The sequence below is a fragment of the Zootermopsis nevadensis genome, unplaced genomic scaffold (assembly GCF_977971745.1).
Source record: "Zootermopsis nevadensis isolate Lab colony 2312 unplaced genomic scaffold, Znev_1.0 Znev_ptg000003l, whole genome shotgun sequence".
NCBI classification, from domain to species: Eukaryota; Metazoa; Arthropoda; class Insecta; order Blattodea; family Termopsidae; genus Zootermopsis; species Zootermopsis nevadensis.
The window spans coordinates 14,579,475-14,598,478 of record NW_028259135.1 but is presented as its reverse complement, the minus strand read 5'-3'; the positions used below and the strand labels follow the sequence as shown (position 1 = coordinate 14,598,478).

General features: G+C 32.6%; 1 protein-coding gene across 15 annotated transcripts in view; it reads right to left on the bottom strand.

The window, feature by feature from the left end:
• The window catches only part of Abca3 (ATP binding cassette subfamily A member 3), a 40,158-nt gene that overhangs the window by 10,816 nt on the left and 10,338 nt on the right, over positions 1–19,004 (bottom strand). For 6 of the 15 annotated variants that reach the window (XM_087342630.1, XM_087342633.1, XM_087342632.1 and 3 more), the window contains 19 exons: positions 18,083–18,151; positions 14,865–14,971; positions 14,349–14,473; positions 12,995–13,124; positions 12,002–12,250; positions 11,260–11,499; positions 10,338–10,511; positions 9,324–9,505; positions 9,064–9,204; positions 8,675–8,792; positions 8,115–8,269; positions 7,185–7,340; positions 6,736–6,946; positions 6,207–6,456; positions 5,555–5,679; positions 3,987–4,049; positions 2,921–3,034; positions 1,386–1,600; positions 815–943 (listed from right to left, as the gene is read on the bottom strand). In XM_087342630.1, the coding sequence (XP_087198756.1) occupies positions 815–943; positions 1,386–1,600; positions 2,921–3,034; positions 3,987–4,049; positions 5,555–5,679; positions 6,207–6,456; positions 6,736–6,946; positions 7,185–7,340; positions 8,115–8,269; positions 8,675–8,792; positions 9,064–9,204; positions 9,324–9,505; positions 10,338–10,511; positions 11,260–11,499; positions 12,002–12,250; positions 12,995–13,124; positions 14,349–14,473; positions 14,865–14,971; positions 18,083–18,151 (2,953 nt within the window). Of the gene's footprint in view, positions 1–814; positions 944–1,385; positions 1,601–2,920; positions 3,035–3,986; positions 4,050–5,554; positions 5,680–6,206; positions 6,457–6,735; positions 6,947–7,184; positions 7,341–8,114; positions 8,270–8,674; positions 8,793–9,063; positions 9,205–9,323; positions 9,506–10,337; positions 10,512–11,259; positions 11,500–12,001; positions 12,251–12,994; positions 13,138–14,348; positions 14,474–14,864; positions 14,972–17,171; positions 17,217–17,849; positions 17,976–18,082; positions 18,152–19,004 lie in introns of those variants that run through there. The other 9 variants (XM_087342623.1, XM_087342624.1, XM_087342634.1 and 6 more) reach the window with 8 other exon arrangements.

The following is a 19,004-nucleotide window of genomic DNA, read 5'->3' as shown; positions in this document are numbered from 1 at the left end:
TGCAAAGGATACGGAATAAAGGGGGGCATGGCCCAATATAAGGTACTATCCTGGTTTATGCCTGGAAAGATTGAGAAAACCACAAAAAATCTCAAACAGGATAGCCAGTCTCCTAGTTTGTAATAACATATCCATCAGATGCCATTCCACATTTCTATCTTTGTTTCAGCCCATGGAAAGAAAATGTTGCTTGATGCAGAGCATTGGCTCTAGAAATACTTTCTAAGCATTTACATTAATTGCAACTATTAAATTAAAATGTAATATGAGATTTGCTCTTTTCATGGCGGTGAGAGTTCAGATTGTGGCCTCCTGGATTATAACACTCCTCTGTCACCATGGGGTTACAAACATTTCAGAAGAACATATTGACTTAGTCTCACATGAAGCTGCTTGTCAATTGTGTTCAAAAATATTTTTAAAAAATACTTCCTTTCCTTGAAGAATTTAACCTGAAAAATTCCTAATTAACTGACCCGTAAATACCAAAATATGGTAAAGTTTGAAAGTTTAACATAAAATAAAATCATATTAAAGAATCAGACAAATGTTATATAGGAATAACAATAGGATTCCTCTGAAATATCAACAATATAATGTTAAACAACCATTGTTGAGATCAAGAAAGAGGAGGACAGACTAGGCAAGGGAAGAAAACAGAAGGAAAGTCCAGAGTGCTTATAGAACAGAGATGAATCTCTGGAAAACTTTGTCATAAGATAACTGGCAAAAATTCAGTAAATATTAATAAAAATTATATTATTGAAGAATGGGTAAGAGGTTAACATGTTCAAACAAAAACACAGTAACTTACCTGTCTCAGTATGTAGTCAGACATTGTCTCATTCAGTATAATGCCATCTGTAAGATCTTTGTATACTAGAGCAATATCATTTAGGTGTTTATTTTTCACTTCTATTGGTGTGAATGTTTGGCCATAGGCCTGAAACAATTTAAACACAAATTAAATAATAAACATATGTAATAGAGTATCCAACATTTAATACTACATGAAATGATGATTATATGAGGCAAGTATCTCCATTAAATGCATAATGAATATAATTTAAATACAATATCTTATATTTCCAAGCTATCATTTAAATTATTTTTCAGTATTCAATATTAGTGCTTTGCTGTTCAAGCCAATCATATCTTAAAACCTCTTGAATATGAGAAAGCAAAAACTGTATGAAGAGGCAGAATAAATTATGATTTAAATAATATATCTGAAGTCACTACAAATATGTTACTGAAACAATGCAATTCTCACCAAAGTGCATGCGTGCGCACACACATCACTGTCAACCAAAGAATAAGAAACTAACATTAGGGAATCTTTATGTTTTGATCATATAAGAATTATAATTGAATTTGAACCTTACCTTCAAGTCAATGTTAAGTGGAGGAAGGTCTGGAATTGTCTCCCATGTCTTGACTATAATGATTGTCAGTATTAAGAAGAATGCTGGCATCAGAATTTGAATCAATGTTATATACCATGTTCGCCATACATATAATACTTTCTTCATGAACATAGCAGTTAACTGATTCATCAATAATGCACTTCCTTTTAGAAGTGGATAATGTGGCATAGTCACTGAAATATTACAAAACAATTCAGAAATTAATGTGCCATAAGAGTAACAGTACATTTCATGGCAATCTGTAGCCTCAATCACAACACACACTTTATTACGAAACAGAAACATGCTTTTATATATGACATACCTTTCCATTCAGTATAAATGGGTCATTAATGATGCAATGTATTTGGATAGTGAAATAAATTGCAGGGGTAATATACAATGAGCAAGATTTCTACCAGAATGATGATAGGGTCCTTCCTTCACATTTTGTAACTACAAAATATGAAAATTCATCATTTTGTTCACAAAAGCAGCAAGACATAAGACACTGCCCAGAACTAGTTCAATACAGTTCACATTATGATACCTATTTTTTTAACATACATTTTGTTCCATCTATTTGGGGTTATTCAACCAAAATATTACAGACATGATCACTACACACCCATTCATGCTACATGTCTAGCCTACCTACCATTCACATTCTAATCACCCTAACAATATTAGTCAGGGCATCTCTTTATACAGTTTTTGTGCTGCAACTGGAACAAGCAATACTGCTTCTAAAAAAACAGTTATTTCATGTTAACTGGACATGTGACTTCTATTTTCATAAAAACCGTAAACAAATTCCGTGGACAAAATCACATTGATTGGAACGTCAGAAAAATAAATTAAAATAACACACATATTTGTTTTTAATTTTTTTTTGCATGAATCAATAAAAATATTACTTATCAACATTTTAATGACATTCACATGCTGAGAAATAGTGTATGGAGAAATAACAACACACTACATCTTTATGTCTACTGTTACCTCCTTTCTGATTATAAACAAGTCCTGTACTTTCATTCTGAAACAATTAAATCCTTCATTCAAACTATTATAACATAATTAAAACAATAGCTTGAGTTTTCTTACAGTTTATTTACAAAGTTTACTTTGGAAACAGGTAATTCAACAAGCTGAAATTAACATGAAGAGGACCGTGGCATTATTATTTGGACAGGAAGGGAATCCCAATGAAACAAGATGCATGCAATAAAGAGTATATGCTAATAATGAACACTGTTGCAGGATGCTGGGAAATACATGCAGTGCCTTGTCATGCATTATCATCAATTGTAATGGTCACAGTGAGAGTGTTCTCTAAGCATACGCTGCCTAATCTAATGCAATTTAATGCATTACCCTAATGCAACAAACAATTTCCCCCCTCTAATGTCATGTATTATTTATGAATCAACCCACTTAACAAATAATACCAACAACAGATAATTCTAGCAACAAAGTTTTATTATAAAATCACAAGAATGTGGAAAAACAACCTTCAGTTGCTTTTTTCCTCTCAGTTGCCTGCAATTTTGAAGTCTTGCTTTCAGGAAATGAATCCGTCTTGATGTTAAAAATGAAGAAATATGTCTTTTGTTGCAATGACATCCCTGTTTAGATATTAAAACAACAAAGTTTACAAAATAAGTTGCCCAATTTCTATCCCTCAAAACTAAAATTACCTCTCTTACCCTTTTTGATATAGTAAATATCAGCTATAAACACATCTAACAGTTAAGGAGACATGTTTCTTATTGACACATTCTGACCACATTCATCTATAAGTCTAGGTTAGTCTTGGTTCCTTAATCCACATGGTTTGTAATTTTTAACAGTTCTGAAAGTCTGTCTTTGTGTGTTCTGTCAACACGATTAATCCAATTGGTTTTATATTTAAAAATGTTGTCCAATATACTTTGATTTTCTAATTATTTTAATAAGTTTCTATTTCTTTTATAGTCCATCCAAGTGTACTTTGCTGTTGTTCTCATAAATTTCATTTCAGTAACCATAATTCTAATTTTCCTTCAATGTTCAGTTTTCACTCCTACATAAAAATATGTTGTTAAAGCTACAGTATTATACATTTGTATTATAGGATGTTCCTGGACTTTTTAATTTTTGAAAGTTGTATTGGTAAAGCTTCTAAGTCATATATGCTTAGAAATTTTTGCTTCTGTACCTATTTCTTTATATGGAATCAAGCATTCAAGGTACATGAAAGCATTAACTTCTTGAATTGTTTCATTTCTTATGGGTTATTGCCTGCAAAATGTCACTGTCTTATTTTTCTGCTGAAATTGAAATTATATACATAAATACATTAATTTCAGGATTTGGTTTAGTTTTAGCCAGAACACATGTAATCCTGCAATCACAAGAATTGTCTGCGTAAGATTAACTGTCACTTATTTTTTCATCATACACTGGACAGTTAAACTCTAATATGTCTGACTTTTCTACGCAGCTTCTAAAACTGTGGAACACTTAGTGGAAGTAAGTGCACAAAAAAGTGATGATGGTGCAATTTAAGTGAAAGTGTTCTGAAAATGAATAAGTCACCTATGGAACTGCTAGTATTCCTTGGGCTGATGGTATAAAGACGAACACTATGTGCCACAAAACCTGAAAACACAGTGCATATTCAATTGGAAACTAAAATGATACAGGCCTACACACTGAAAACAGTAACAAAAAAGATCAGTTAAACAAAAATAACAAGAGACAGGTATAAAGAACTTCTAATGGAAAATATAACATGTGGAATGATTACTTTTGCTTTTGTGAAAATATTCGGTTGAGTGGGACAGAGTGCAAGATTTGTGTCACATGCATTCCCAAATTTACAATTATTACACAGTACCAAATCATTGGTAATCACAGGTAGTTACCCATTAAATCCACATTGCATATGGGAGACATGAGGAAACTATTCTGCAACTGTGAAATCTTGGTCACGAGTGAATTAAGGAACTAAGTAATTGTTAAAACTGGACTGTCACAAACAATTTCAACATCACAAACAATTTCAATGTTTCAACTGCTTGTCTTCCAAAATTATACTTGTGATACTGTGAAATGGAAATATGAATGCTATGGAAAAGTCTGTACAAAAAATGATGACATCACTGCCAGTTTTTATTTACTTAATTGTTTATGATTTTTTTAAATATGTGGTCAGCATCTCAGATAATGTACCACTGAATGATAGAATTATTAATGAAGTGGAAATGTCTTAGGAGAGAAAGGCAATCTTTACAAAATTAAATTCACATTTTTCTCAAGTTACATAGTAAATCAGTACCACACATGGCACACTATAAAATTCCAGTAAGATTTTTATGAAAGAAAATACATACCACTTTACTTTGCTGAAACCCATATTAAATAAAGGTAATATGGACTGAAATGGGTTAAGAAACTACTTACAAGAAAATGAACTCCCTCTGCAAAACTCAATGATGAATATTTCTCATAATACAGGCATAATGCATAATATATTAGAGTGAACATCACAGTTTAAGATAGAAATACATATTTTACATAATACACATTTTACAATATATAGTTCATAGAATACTTATTCTAAACATTAATTCAAGATAACTGCATAAAATGTGTAATATAAATCACCATAAAATACCCTCCCATAAAACTGATTCTGGAAATATGCCACATATATGAAAATAGCCAACTAAACACAATGGTTCTGTCATCTGTTAGAAATGTAGATTTAAGTGATACTTTTTTCATGCATATATGGTCATTAATTAAAATACATAAAATAAAACAGTGGTGGGCAGAGAAAATAGGTTACTTCATATAAGAGAAATGGTTAACAGTTATATTCATTTATGTTTCATTACAGTAATAACAATTTTAACAGAAAAAGTGTAATTTACTAGCCTACAACCAATCAACTAACATTTTATAATTGACAATATTGATAAATACACATCTCATTCATGGCTGCAAGGTTCTTGTTCTACATCAATGAATGGTAGCTGGAGTAGGAACTGAAATTTGGGACAGCAAACCTAATATTTTGGTCACCACAAACCACTGTAGAAACATCATCCTTAAGTCCAAGTTATTATTGTTATTAATGTAACTGAACACAATTTACTTACATTTTGTTTCATTTGGCAAGATGGAGCTATCATCTATTTCAAAGGAACTTGTATAAACTGCATTGTTAATGCCATTGACCTGTTGATGTTCATCAGAAGCAGTAATTTCCATGTCTCTGCCAACTCTTAAAAAAAAAAAATATATATATATGTATATATATATATATATATATATACTGAAACAAACTATCAAAGATGACTGTCTTCTTGGATGTTGCACTGTATAATATGATAGGTTACTGATGTTTCAGATGCAGTAAGCACCTCTGAAACATTGGTAAACTTCTACCAGAGTACACAGCACAACACCCCAGAAGATGGTCATTTTCATATTTCTTATAGTGAAAACTTGAAATCTCTCTAAGTAATTCTTTGTCCAAAACGGAGTAAAAACCACACATTCAAGAAAACAATAAAATAAAATAAGTACATACAAGAAAAATTATAAGATTACAATAACCAAATTTATATGGATCTATGTATCTGACCACAAAAATCTGTACATAAAAAAACTTTATAACTGAAATTCACTGTACTGTGATAGTAAAGGGGAGAGAGGGGGAGAGAGAGAGAGAGAGAGAGAGGGGGGAGAGAGAGAGAGAGAGAGAGCGCGAGAGAGAGAGAGAGAGACACCCAGCACATGCTAACTTACTTCATGAAAACTTCTTCCATAGTTGTCAGGGACACTCCATAACTGAGCAAACCTAGTCTGGTCTTATTTTCTTCAAGTTTAGACAACATTGCTTCAAACACTGATGACTTATCTTCATTCAGAAGGTAGGAAAGTTCTGACCCTATATTCTGATCAACACTGAGATCTGGAATAAATTCGTGTAGTAGTCGTGTTACAGACTCCACATTGCAATTTGGGCCCTTCACAATAATCAAACGGTAGCCAGCACCTGTATGTACAAAGTTAAAAATTAATTACCATAATTCAAATTAAAAGTTGACAACACAATACATATAAATTTTGTCTCAATTATGGTATGCCGTAATAAGATATTGACAATACTGTATAGATAAAAATATTTCAGAGTCCTTGCTATGCCCTAATGACAAAAGCATCAAGGACCTCTAAAATGTCAATAAAGTTCTACCAAAACTACATACTACTGCAACCCAGAAGACTACTACCTTCATATCTGAGTTGATTTCTTGTTCTTAAAAAATGAACTTGCCATATTTCTTTTTTAGGAAGAATGACGACCCACAACACTGAAGTTCCCCACCAGCCATTATAGCAATACGGTCACCAAGCAGATCTGCTTCATCCATGAAGTGTGTTGTAAGAAGTGTTGTACGGCCATGCTTCTCTGCCTGAAGAATGTCCCACAGTGCTCGTCTTGCAGCTGGATCTAATCCAGATGTTGGCTCATCAAACATCACAATCTGTCAAAGTAATAATGACAGAGAGTACAGGGAGTGGTAAGTAAATGATATTCTGAAAATGTCCCAATAAGACTGAACATAATATATGTAAAGACAAGTGACAATTGTGAATAAAATTTGTCAGTGAAAAATAACATTTATTTTAAGCTATACTGCAGACATAAAAAAAGTATATATTTGTCTCATGGTTTCAAATTCCAGTAATAACTTACAGTGAGTTCATAATTTATTGACTTACTTTGGAGCCACCACAAAGGGCCACTCCAGCAGCCAATTTCCTTTGCATGCCTCCTGATAATGTGTAGCACTCTGAATTTTCCTTTGGATTCAGTTCTAGCAGTGAAATGTATTTCTTTATCTCTGCTTTCAGTGCAGCACCTGTCAGCCCTTTCAACTGGAAAAAAATAGCATTCAAACTAGATAAACAAATCTGAACCAAATGGTATATGTGCATCAAGCAAAGAAACATTAACATTCAACACGGTCTCTAGTTCCTGGATACCATGATGTGAAAGTGTGTATACGAAGTGTAGTTAAAGAAAGTTTCTCACACTTTTAACCTTAGATCATGATGGAGATGAGTGGTCAACAGCACACACGCCTGCTGTACTCTCAAGAAACAAAGCTACAGTACCTACTGGTTAGGACCCATTGCCAGTTTGGATGAGCTGGTAGAGAGAAGAGTCTCAGTCACTTTACTGGCTAAGCTGTTTGAGTCTATCACATATAAATATTTTTAAACCCATATTTGTAACGTAGCATTAAAAAGATACTTAATTACACACTCCTTTTACTCTGTCAATGAATTTCTATTGTTTACAGATAAATGATAATTTATCTTTGGTATGTAATGGGTAGATTTATTTGTAACTTATCATTACTTTAGGTAAACCCTTTGTTGTATTATGTGGAATTTATATAATAGTATGAATTGTGTTATTATAATGACTCTTTCCACATCCTATTGTCATCTGACTATTTTATGGATCCATGGAATGTAATAGAGATGTATGATTTATGTTATGTACGTATAAAATGTTTAATTGTACACTCAATCTCAGAAGTTTCATATGAAATGCTACAGTGATACTGGGTATGCCAGAAAAGCGAGAAATATCCAAGGCAATGTAATAGATTATATAGCAATGCAGCACTCAAAACCATTTACCTTTCCAAAGAAATACAGATGTTCTTTTACTGTAAGGTCTTCAAACAGGACATTATGCTGTGGACACAAACCCAAACTTTCTCGAACCTTATGAATATCAGTTCTAACATCGAAACCTCCGACCACAGCAGTTCCGCTTGTTGGTGTAATCATGCCTTCGTTAACAAGAAAAGATAATTATATGTTAATCATTTTAAGATTTTCTAAATTATGTTCAGATTACTAAGTTTATAAATATACAACATTCTTTGGTCTTTAAGATGGCTTTCACCTAAACTTACTGTTTTAAAATCTAAACAGCTTCAGAATGTAAACACTGCCAATTTATTACATAAGGAGAAGTAGGATAAGGTCAAAATATGAGAAGAGGACAGTACAGAAAAAGAGTATTTATCTGATTAAGAACCATGATAAACTAAATATGCAAAATGTATACTATTTTAGAAATTTTTAAGAAAATCACACATGCCAATTTGGGATAGAAGTTTAAAACAGTGCATGAATTATGAAATAAAATACAAAAATAAAATGTATTAGATATGGATTCAGAAAAATCATACCTGTCAACATGGACATTGTTGTAGTTTTTCCTGCTCCATTATGACCCAGCAGCACTGTAATATGGCCCTCATACATGTTCATAGTTAGATCCTGCACAGCTATCTTATTGTTGTATTTCTGAAAAGAAAATGTGGTTTACCAAATTTTGCTGACAATAGAACTCTGTTGAGATTTCAAAAACAGTAATTCTTCATTTTACAGAAGGAATTTTCTCCCAGAAATATATTTGTTTAGAAAAATATGCTAAAGATGAACTTTTCTGAAAAAGCAGAGTCCTCCTTAAGAGTTCTCAATTTTTATTACAATATTTTACTGTCTACTACCTAGTCCTCAAAATTCAATTCCTTGTATCATCAAATTTGAATAGCATACATAGTTTCTAAATTACCTTCCTCAGATGTTTAATTTGTATTCCAGCAGGTAGATTTCTAGGTTCAGCCTCATAGACATCGGAATTGTCAACATCAGCTCTCTTTCCAACAGTATCAAAGAATGGTTTGTAATCAGAATTTTCACACCAGTAAGAAAGCTGAAAAATGAAAAAAACATAAGCAGAAACAAACTACAATAATCATAATTCCAAACTGGTGAGACAACTTGATAACCATACCATACACTATACTAATTTTAGCTTTCAGACAAACATACCTGGAAAGGAAAGTACCATGGTCTAGGCACTCCATATTCACCAGGAAAAACAGCTTCAATATAAAGAGTTAAAAGAAGATACAGGAGTGCATCCACCAGCAACATGACTATTACATGACCTAATACGAGGTCATCATCTGGTGTTACTGGAGTCCAGATATTATGCCACTGCATGCCAACTCCTGCAGAACATGAAATGTATTTTAAATACTGGCAAATTATGAGGATACTATAGTGTCTGCTCTACTTCTGTGAGGTCTGTCCAATAATTTTGTATCTACTGGTCCAATGACTGTTACAATATTACAAGTTCTTTGCTCAAAATTACATATATTGGAGGTTATGTCTGTCCACCTATCTATGTTTTTCACCTCTAAAACTAACTGAATGAACTGCAATAAAATTTAGTATGGGGAGAGGAGATTTTACATTTAAGATTATTTATGAAAATTAAAATAAGTTAAAATCAAACTATCAGTTTTATCAAAGATGTCACATCATATATAAGATTATTACATGATAAAATACAGATGTCAGTGAGATCACACCTTTTGTTAAATATATCTCACAATATGATTAGCATCTAATGAAATCAGAGGAAGAAGAATAGACATAATATTATAGTCCAATGTGAGAAAACAAGCAGGAAATTTAGCTTTGTATGGATCCCACTTTTAAAATTGAAAGATTAGACAACACAGACCATTCTTAATGCTGAGTACAGCATAGTTATTGGTGCATTAAAGGGATAAATGTTAGTATGAATAGCATTTACAGTTAATATCAGTCATTAAATATTTATTTTTCTGTCACCATAGACAAGTATTAAGGAGGAGACAGTGTGAAGTATAGCTAAATGCTTCTCTTTCCGCTGAAAAAATTTGCAACTCCACACAATGACAATAAAATCATTAATTTAAAACTTTGAAAAACAAACCTCTGATATATTAAGTAAATGTCTTAACATGAAACTTCCTTCCAATAGTGAAGCAGAGAATATAAAAAGCTGCTTACCAGCTCCTTCATACATTAGAAACAGCTGAAATCCAAATGCCATGGCACTGTTGGAAAGCAGGCATGCTGAAATTTTGCTTGGCAGAAACAGGTTTTCATACTGCTCTGACATAAACATGAAAGGCACATATGAGAAGAACCACAGCACAGCAGCCATCAGTGATGCTGTATTGGCTGTTTCAAAGCAAGAAAATATATGTTATTATACACAGACTTCAGTAAGTAGTTGACAACTGACTTTTCATTTCATATACAAGAATAATTGATGGATGGTAGCAAACAGGTGCCCTTATGTGCTGTATAGGTATAAACAATGTGTTGTGATGAGACATCATCTACACAGAATAGCTATTTCAGAAGGCTGGACAATATTTTTAACAGTGCACACTTAATATGCATTGTTATTATACTACTAATAATTTCTAAATCAGCGAACCAAATGTCACAGGTAAGTGGTTAGTATGAAAAACAAATGCTACAATGTGGAAGTCTTTTTAGTTGTTTTCAGTGTCAGCAAAAGTAGGAAAGTTATGTATGCAGGTTACAGAACTGTATAAAAGCCTGAAAGGCATTCTTTTTATAAGCAGAATTTCTTATTAAAGAGCCACACCATGCCAAAATGTGGGAATACTTTCAACAACTCATATGATGGCTATTAACTACAGAACCTTGTAGAGCCTACTACATCTGCAAGTGCCAATCAAGTCTTGGGGATTCTAATTTAAAATATGTCCATAAAAATTATTAACAAGGCAAGTGGAAAAGGCCCTTTGAAATTCACTGAGAAACAATGATGATGATGATGGTGGTGGTGGTGACATCAATGACAAAAAATATAACAACAATAATAATAATGAAGATAATAACCACATGCCACTGTGAACAACAACAATAATGGGAATATGAACATAGAGTAAATTACCTTTAGAAAATAAGACAGAGATCATGAAGCAGAAACAGATGCTGGCAGCCATATAAACAATGAAATAGACTAAGAGAAGTACAGGATCACTATAGGAGAATACAGTGAGATTAGTGCCAGGATACCATGGCACTTTCATCAAGAACACAATTAAGATCACTGAAATCATCACAAACATAAATGTCTTGATGAACCAAGCTGTCCAGTGTAACCAATTGGGCAATCCCATTATCTTCATGGCTTCCTGAAAATAAGAAAATGAAACATACGTAAACTATGTAGATGCAGTTTCTCATCATTTCTAAAAATTGAAGTTATTTTCACTTCAAAAACACTACCAAATAAAGTTTATATAAACTAGCACTTAATCAATAAATTGAAGTTTAATTATATAAACAAAACTTTCAGTCACTCCTCCAAAACTCAGAGTTATTTCCCCAAACCACTAGAAACTCAGCATTTCCTTTATTCTTATTACACATGTTCACTCTGATTTACACAAATTAGGTTATGATAATGTTGATGGCAAATATTTCAAATAAATAAGGTTTTATTGTCCTGTGAAATCACCCTTAATCCATTTTCATACTTTGATGGCCATGAGGTATATGACCATTCAGGTTAAGTTATGTGGAAAACAAATTCACTAAATCTGCAAGGAAGCTCCATCATTTTGAGGCCATTACTTTAAAATCTTTTAAATGACTATATCAATACTCCAAATATTGTGCCAGTAGGTTACTTGCCTTGAGCTGGCGTTCCTTCTCTACAGTGATGACCTTTACTGTATTTATACAAGTGTAGACAAAGCTGACCATCATGATCAGTGGTACATTTCTTTTCAGAGCCTCAAGCATATCATCGTGTGTATATGGAGGATATGGGAATCTCTGAAGCATTATTTGAGGTAGACTTATGCTGTTATTTATATACTTGACAATTTCTGAAGAAATAACATGCTGTAATAATAAGAAACCTTCATACCAGTAACCTGTAAAGCAAGCAAAGATTTACTTTTTTATCATATGTTTGTCAGGTTCCAATAAACTGAGAAACAAGTAGTGTGAAAAGGGCCAAAAATCAAAGATGCATACATTAAAAGCTGCTTGTTTAATTCAGTCAATTAGGCCTCTCAAATCCTACAATTAAAGTATCTGAAACATGTAATGTCAGCAAACACTGAACAGCAAAATTTATACTTATATTATGTGCATTCATAAATTTAATAAACTCTTGTAATATTAAAGTCATAATATGTTGTACAAAGAAACTCATCACAAAAGAACATGCCTCTTTATATTGGTCCAATGGCTCTCCTCGGAAATTTGAAGCAGAAGTTGATAAAAATAAATTATACTATTTGTAGGCCTTAAAAATCAAAATCAATTAAACTGATATGGAAATTAACATAAAAATTTACTGTCACAGAATATTTGGTTCCAAACAAAAATGCCTTTGAATTTTGCAGGATACCTCTTTCAACACCTGCTGTAAAATCAGAATTTTTTACAGACAATATTTTAAAACATGGGTGGATCCTCAATTAGCACATCCATTTAAGTGCATTTTCTTCCTACGCAATTACCCACAAGGTGAATGGTATTTTCCAAGTTACAGTACTGATCTGATAAGGAACACCTTGAAATGATCTGCTCTTCATATATAAGAAATTCTACCCCTTCATCACACTGAAAGGGAAATGTTTTCTGTATTTTTAAGTATACTTCATACTTACTGGGGAGCCCTCCTTGATTATACAGACTTGAGCGCGGACCAGGCACTTGATATACTGGAAAGAGGAGATTTGTGCGCCAATCAGTTTCATTCCCCTTAAACCGCAGTTCTCCTGGGAATCTGATTGTCATCTGTAACAAGCACCTTGAACTTTCATTAAATTAATTTGAAACTTCAAACAAGAACAGCAAATAATTCTACCATTAGAGACTAATCTCCTGGATTGCAACACCATGAAGTCATGCATATGTTCTGAAGAAACTGTTCTGTCCAACTTCAGAGTATAAATGAGTACAGCTGGAATGTGAGTTATATAAGAATGATAGAGGAATTTCCTGTTCCAAATTTCCTACCAGTCTAGATGAGGCTCTATATTCACTCCATTGTCCCTGGCTCCCATGGTACAATCTTACTGTTTCTCCACTGCACACAGTGGCTAAGTAGTTAGCATTCCTGTTTCTTATTTGGGAGGTTAAAATCTCAGCCTGGAGATCAGGAAATCTGACACAGCCGTCTTGTGGTTTTTTTCAGTTATTACAGGAAAATGCTAGACAGTAATTTAAATAGATAATAAACACTTTAACATTAATCATATTATCATATGATCTACTGAGGCAATCATTACATAAACCAAAAATACACCAAATAAATTATGGTTTCCCCTAGCTTTATGCTTCCACTATTCTTATATATGAAAAACCTATATCCCAGCTCTACTTACTTGTACTATGAAGACTGAGGCAGAAGTTTCCTCTCAAATGTTGGTAACCACCTACATGACTACAAATCTTCAGAGCCCAGATCACAATTTGAATTTACTATCATGAAAACTTCTTATCTTACACAGTTAAAATACTATTCATTGTACAATATTTCATTATATTAGATGATATGACAATTAATTTATTGTGCTATTTTAAAAATTCAGATTGAATGTTAAAGGTTACTTTTTAAAAAGTGCCAGAGCCTCAACCTTTCTCACCCACTATTCATCCAGCAAGCTGAACATATCCAATTCTGGGAGGTACCCATGAGGCAGATCCTGTTACACTTCAACATGGACTATAATGCAAAGTGAAACAAAAGTATTGAAGATGGTTGTGAAACGTGAACTTCTGCAGATTCTGGAGGAAATGGTCAAGACCTTTGTCACTTTTAATACTAATGTCAAGGGATTTTGGAAACAAATCCAGTATACTTGCCAAAATAATTTCCAAGATTACTTTCACACACACACATTTAAAATTTTGCTTGAGTTTGTCATATTAATGTTTCCATCTATTACATCATTTACTTTACTTTAAATTGCAGAAAACAATATTTAGTACTTTCACTTCAAGTGCTGATATCCTTACCTCGATCATTTCTGAAAATGGATTAGAATCATCAAAAGCAACTCCTGCTAGTACATTTTCCATAACATTTATCGTGCGTGATGTAAGTGCATTGTATAATTCTGCCTCGCTTTTATATGGTTTAGCTGGAAGTAATAAATGGCAAGAATGACACATCTTGTAATTGTAGAAAAAAATTGTCAAAAAATTGGTATTTCATCAATTTGATATAAGAAATATATAGCTCATTCATAAATGATCTTTCAAAGTACTTCCACATACACATTGCATGCCAAATTTAAACTCCATTTTGAGTACATGCATACGTGGACATAAACACATTTTACCATTTCTGTGTGTTCTGGATTAAGATTTCTTAAGATTTTGTTTCTAATATTATCATAATTTCAGCATTTGCAGTGGTCTAAAAAACCAGTTACAACTCTTTTTCCAGTACATGTGAATCTAGAACCTTCTACACATTACATAAGCAAGACAATAAACTTTCATTATGTTCTATATCGTGATTATACTTACAGACAAATGACACATTAACTGCTGCGTCACTTAACTTGAGAGTGACCTCATGCATGATGCTGTTAAAAGGATCTGATTCTGGAGACCAGGCAATAGTCCAGTTTTCTCTAAAAGAAAGAGCAAGTACACAAATGACAATTGTAAAATAAATCTCTTTCTAATAATTTTGACAAATATTACCAATTTGAATGAGTAGGAGCTATATACTCTGTATCAGAGATGCATTATAACAAACACAAAGCTTTTACTTTTAATTTTGATCAGTGGCAAATATCTATTTGAGATGTGAGGTTCTCACAGCAATGAAGATGTCAGCTATAGTATTTGGGTTGTGATACTATATAGTCTTGTAGGTGGAAACCAACATTTCAGAGGAATCTACTGCCTCCATCTTTATGGTAGACTTCTAGAAGACTACATGGTGTCACAACCCAAAAGAGCACAATCAATGGTGAGTGTCTGTTTCCACATCTGTCACTGTGTTATGATAATTTATAAACTTATAAAATGTTATGGAATTTGACACTTCTTTGAAGAGATAATTAGTATATTCTTTTCTCTAAAAACTGACTAATTTCCTCATACTTTTCCAAAAAGGCCTGGAGCCAAATATTGCATTTTAGATACATATGGTGACCTAATGTGTTATGTAAGGAGGAATGAAATAAAATTGGAAGGCTAGCCTACTAAGAAATGTATCCAAGATTATCCAAAAACACATGTTAGATTTGTTGGTTTGTGTAACTTTACAAGGCTAAAATTTGCTCAAAGACATAAAAAATGAGAGTGCAGGTGAGGAAGCAAAAGAAACACACAATGTGATTGCACCCAGCTCTCGCAAACAGAAAACAAACACAGACTTACATCAGGCTAAATATATATTGTGACTTAGGTTCTACTACCCAGGAATAACTGAAGCAAAACAGAATGACCTGTGAGTCACTACTGCAGTGGTCTGTATTGCATCCACTGACTTATCATTTTCTCATAAAATGATGACCAGGAAAACAAAAGAGTAGTCACTTTTGAATGAGATGGTACACTGATCCAATTCCCTTCCAGCTTAAAAAAAACATTTGTATCCAGGTGCTATTCTATTTGGCATCAGTTACATTACCATTATATTCCCCAATACACAAAAACAATATAAATAATTAATAGTCACTTTTGACTGTTAGTGAAACAGATCTTCCAAATGCAAAACTGTGAGCCACAGAATTAAGTCTTTTTGTCAATTCATTTTTATCTTCAAATAATTTTCAATATGTAATTCTTTTTCATTGTATTTTATAAAATTCTACATTTAAAAAAAGAGGATTTTCCCCTACTATTAATATTAGGAATGCAATTATTTTGTTTTCACACAAATAAAAAAAATTCAAATACTGCCTGTCTGTTAGACCTATACCTCCTTTTGGTTAAAGGTCAATGAGCCCTTCACCATGCCATGTTTCAGGGGTGTTTTTAATCCCATGCTCCTTGTTTCTGGCTGGTTTGATTTTATTAAATGAGGTTACCTTAAGTAACTTTATTTCAACTTAACTTGGGAGCAATCAAACCATACTTTTGCTTTTGTGGCTGCATAACATACACAAGAGATACATTTCAATAAAACTTTGTTTATGTCATCATACCAAGCATGAAATATCTTCAACCATTTTCTACAACATGCATAAAAGCTTCATAAGCACATAATAAGCAATTGTGACAAAGGACCATATTAAACTCAACAGTTTTTTACGTATCCCGCATTGCACCCATCAAAACAAACAACAGTTAACATAAAGATTCATCAACAGGGCTCACCTCTCTTCTAGTAAAACTGACAAGAATTTCCTGTCACTTTAGTATCACACCCAAAGTGATTTAAAAATAGTCCTTAATCATTCCCAATATGACAAATCTGAATGACTCTTAATTATAACATTTGTATGCATAAACAGTAATTCTTGGCATATATTTCTCACAATTTGTGTACAAATTTCCTCATTTGGAGATAACATATTTTGAATGCTACTGTTTAAGGATCAGAATAGTAAGTATACAAACACATGCAAGCTTAAATCAATTAAGGCATGTGCAACTTATTCGCAGTAGGCCACACGTTGTGAAGTATTGTGCAGATACTGATTTGTGTGTAATTAATACATTGAATGTTTACATCACATTAAAAACATATGTGTGCCTCTTGTTAATTTTGCTCTGATATGATGATTTTCATGATGTCATTCAATGCTGTGTGCTGTCCAAATGATATCTGGTGCATTTAATACGATATTACATGAAAATGTGAAATTATAGTCATACCTGGACATTCTGCGCTCTATTCCCATTGCAAAATTGAATTTAGATCTGTCAGGACATACGAAAGCACATACCAATCATTTTACAATCAATACCACAAAATTTAAAATATGAAATTTGACAAAATATATTTCTGCCCACTGAGTTACTTGGATTCTCACAAGTGATGCATATTCCACACCCTATTCAAATATTTTATGATGTTATTCTATCTGGATACAAGCAGACATTAATAATAGAAAGGTTAACTGGCAACATATATTTTGAAAAATAGATGTGTCATTTTATTTACATCAGCATGATGATTAGAATGTGAACGTAACTAGGCCAACGCTGTGGGGAATTTCATTACAAAATGTTATTGTTCCACTTGTCATTGCTGCAATGGGACAAAAATATGTTTAAATGGAACTGCAGTTGCTAAAAGGTCTATTGTCCTTCCACCAGATGATACAAAAATGAATATGGGTCAGCAATGGAATGATGTTGACAGCGGAAAACCAAAGAACTCTGAAAAGAAATTTGTTCCAGTCCACCACAAACACCAAGTAACCGGCTAACAATGCATTTTACCCGATTGGTTCTGTATACACTTGAACACATGGGTGGAGCCAAGTTCAGAATCATGTATATTAATTTTACTTTAGACAAAGCGCATTGTCTAAAACAAATGCAACTAACCATTGAAACAAACTTAGAGAACTGCCTGAATTGATTGGCTGTAAAATTTCCATATCCTTCATTTTCTTGATTTATTCCCCTAGTTTGTTACAGAAAATGTTAAATTGTGGGTCTGGACTGAATTTAATTCAATGGCAACAGACATTCTCATTCAGTATACAAAAATTGTGGGCCAAATTTGAAGTTGCACATTCCTGAGAAAGGTCTTTTGTGAAGACAAGCATCCCATATACCGTTTCTTAAAATAGCCAGGCTTTAGTTTTGTAAAACGCATGAGCTGCTTTTTGCGTAGACCATATTTTCTGAAACAAAAACACATCTCAAATCACTTGAACACAAAATACACAGAAGCTTGCACATTAAGCATTGCTATGCTTAAAATGTTATGTTCAAGAGAAATTATAAAATCTGAATAATTGTCAGATACAGAAATTATTGTTTGAAGAACTGGATAGAAATTAGTGAAGAATTTTTACAACTTTGAAAAATTATGTGTAGACTGATTTTATTACAGACAAATCAGGATATATAAAGCTGTGGGGTTTGCTGCTTTGGATCCACTGAGGCTGAACCAAAATTACTTTTAATAGTTAAAATATTTAGGGTTATGTGAAATGAAGTGCATTTATATACCAATTCTTTCAATTTACAAAACAATTGTACAATATTTTCAATTCATTTAATTAGCTTTAACAACCAATAGGAACTTCACTTTTAAGAATTATTAATTCTGTAAAGTTTCACCTACTGAAATACTTAAATCTATTCTGATAGCAGCATATTCCTACTCCTAAGCTTCAGATAAGCAACAGTACCATACATTTCTTTCTGTAAAGAATATGTGTGTAATACAAACATGTACATTTTTAATTTTAAACTAAATTAAAATAAATTAAAAGAAAATGTGCTTTTCCTGAAAAGACATGAAAACATACATACATATATTCTACTTCTGTTATAACCTATAAGAATATGTAAATAACTTAAATAAATTAATTTAAAAAGTACATTATAAATAAAAAAAAGTATTTTCTGTAATAAAAAAATATTATTTTCACTGTGAATAAAAGTGGTACAATGTTCTCAAAGTGTTCAACCAAGAGTCTAATGTTCGAGACATTCTCCACCTCCAAAATTGTGCTTATCAGCACTTTG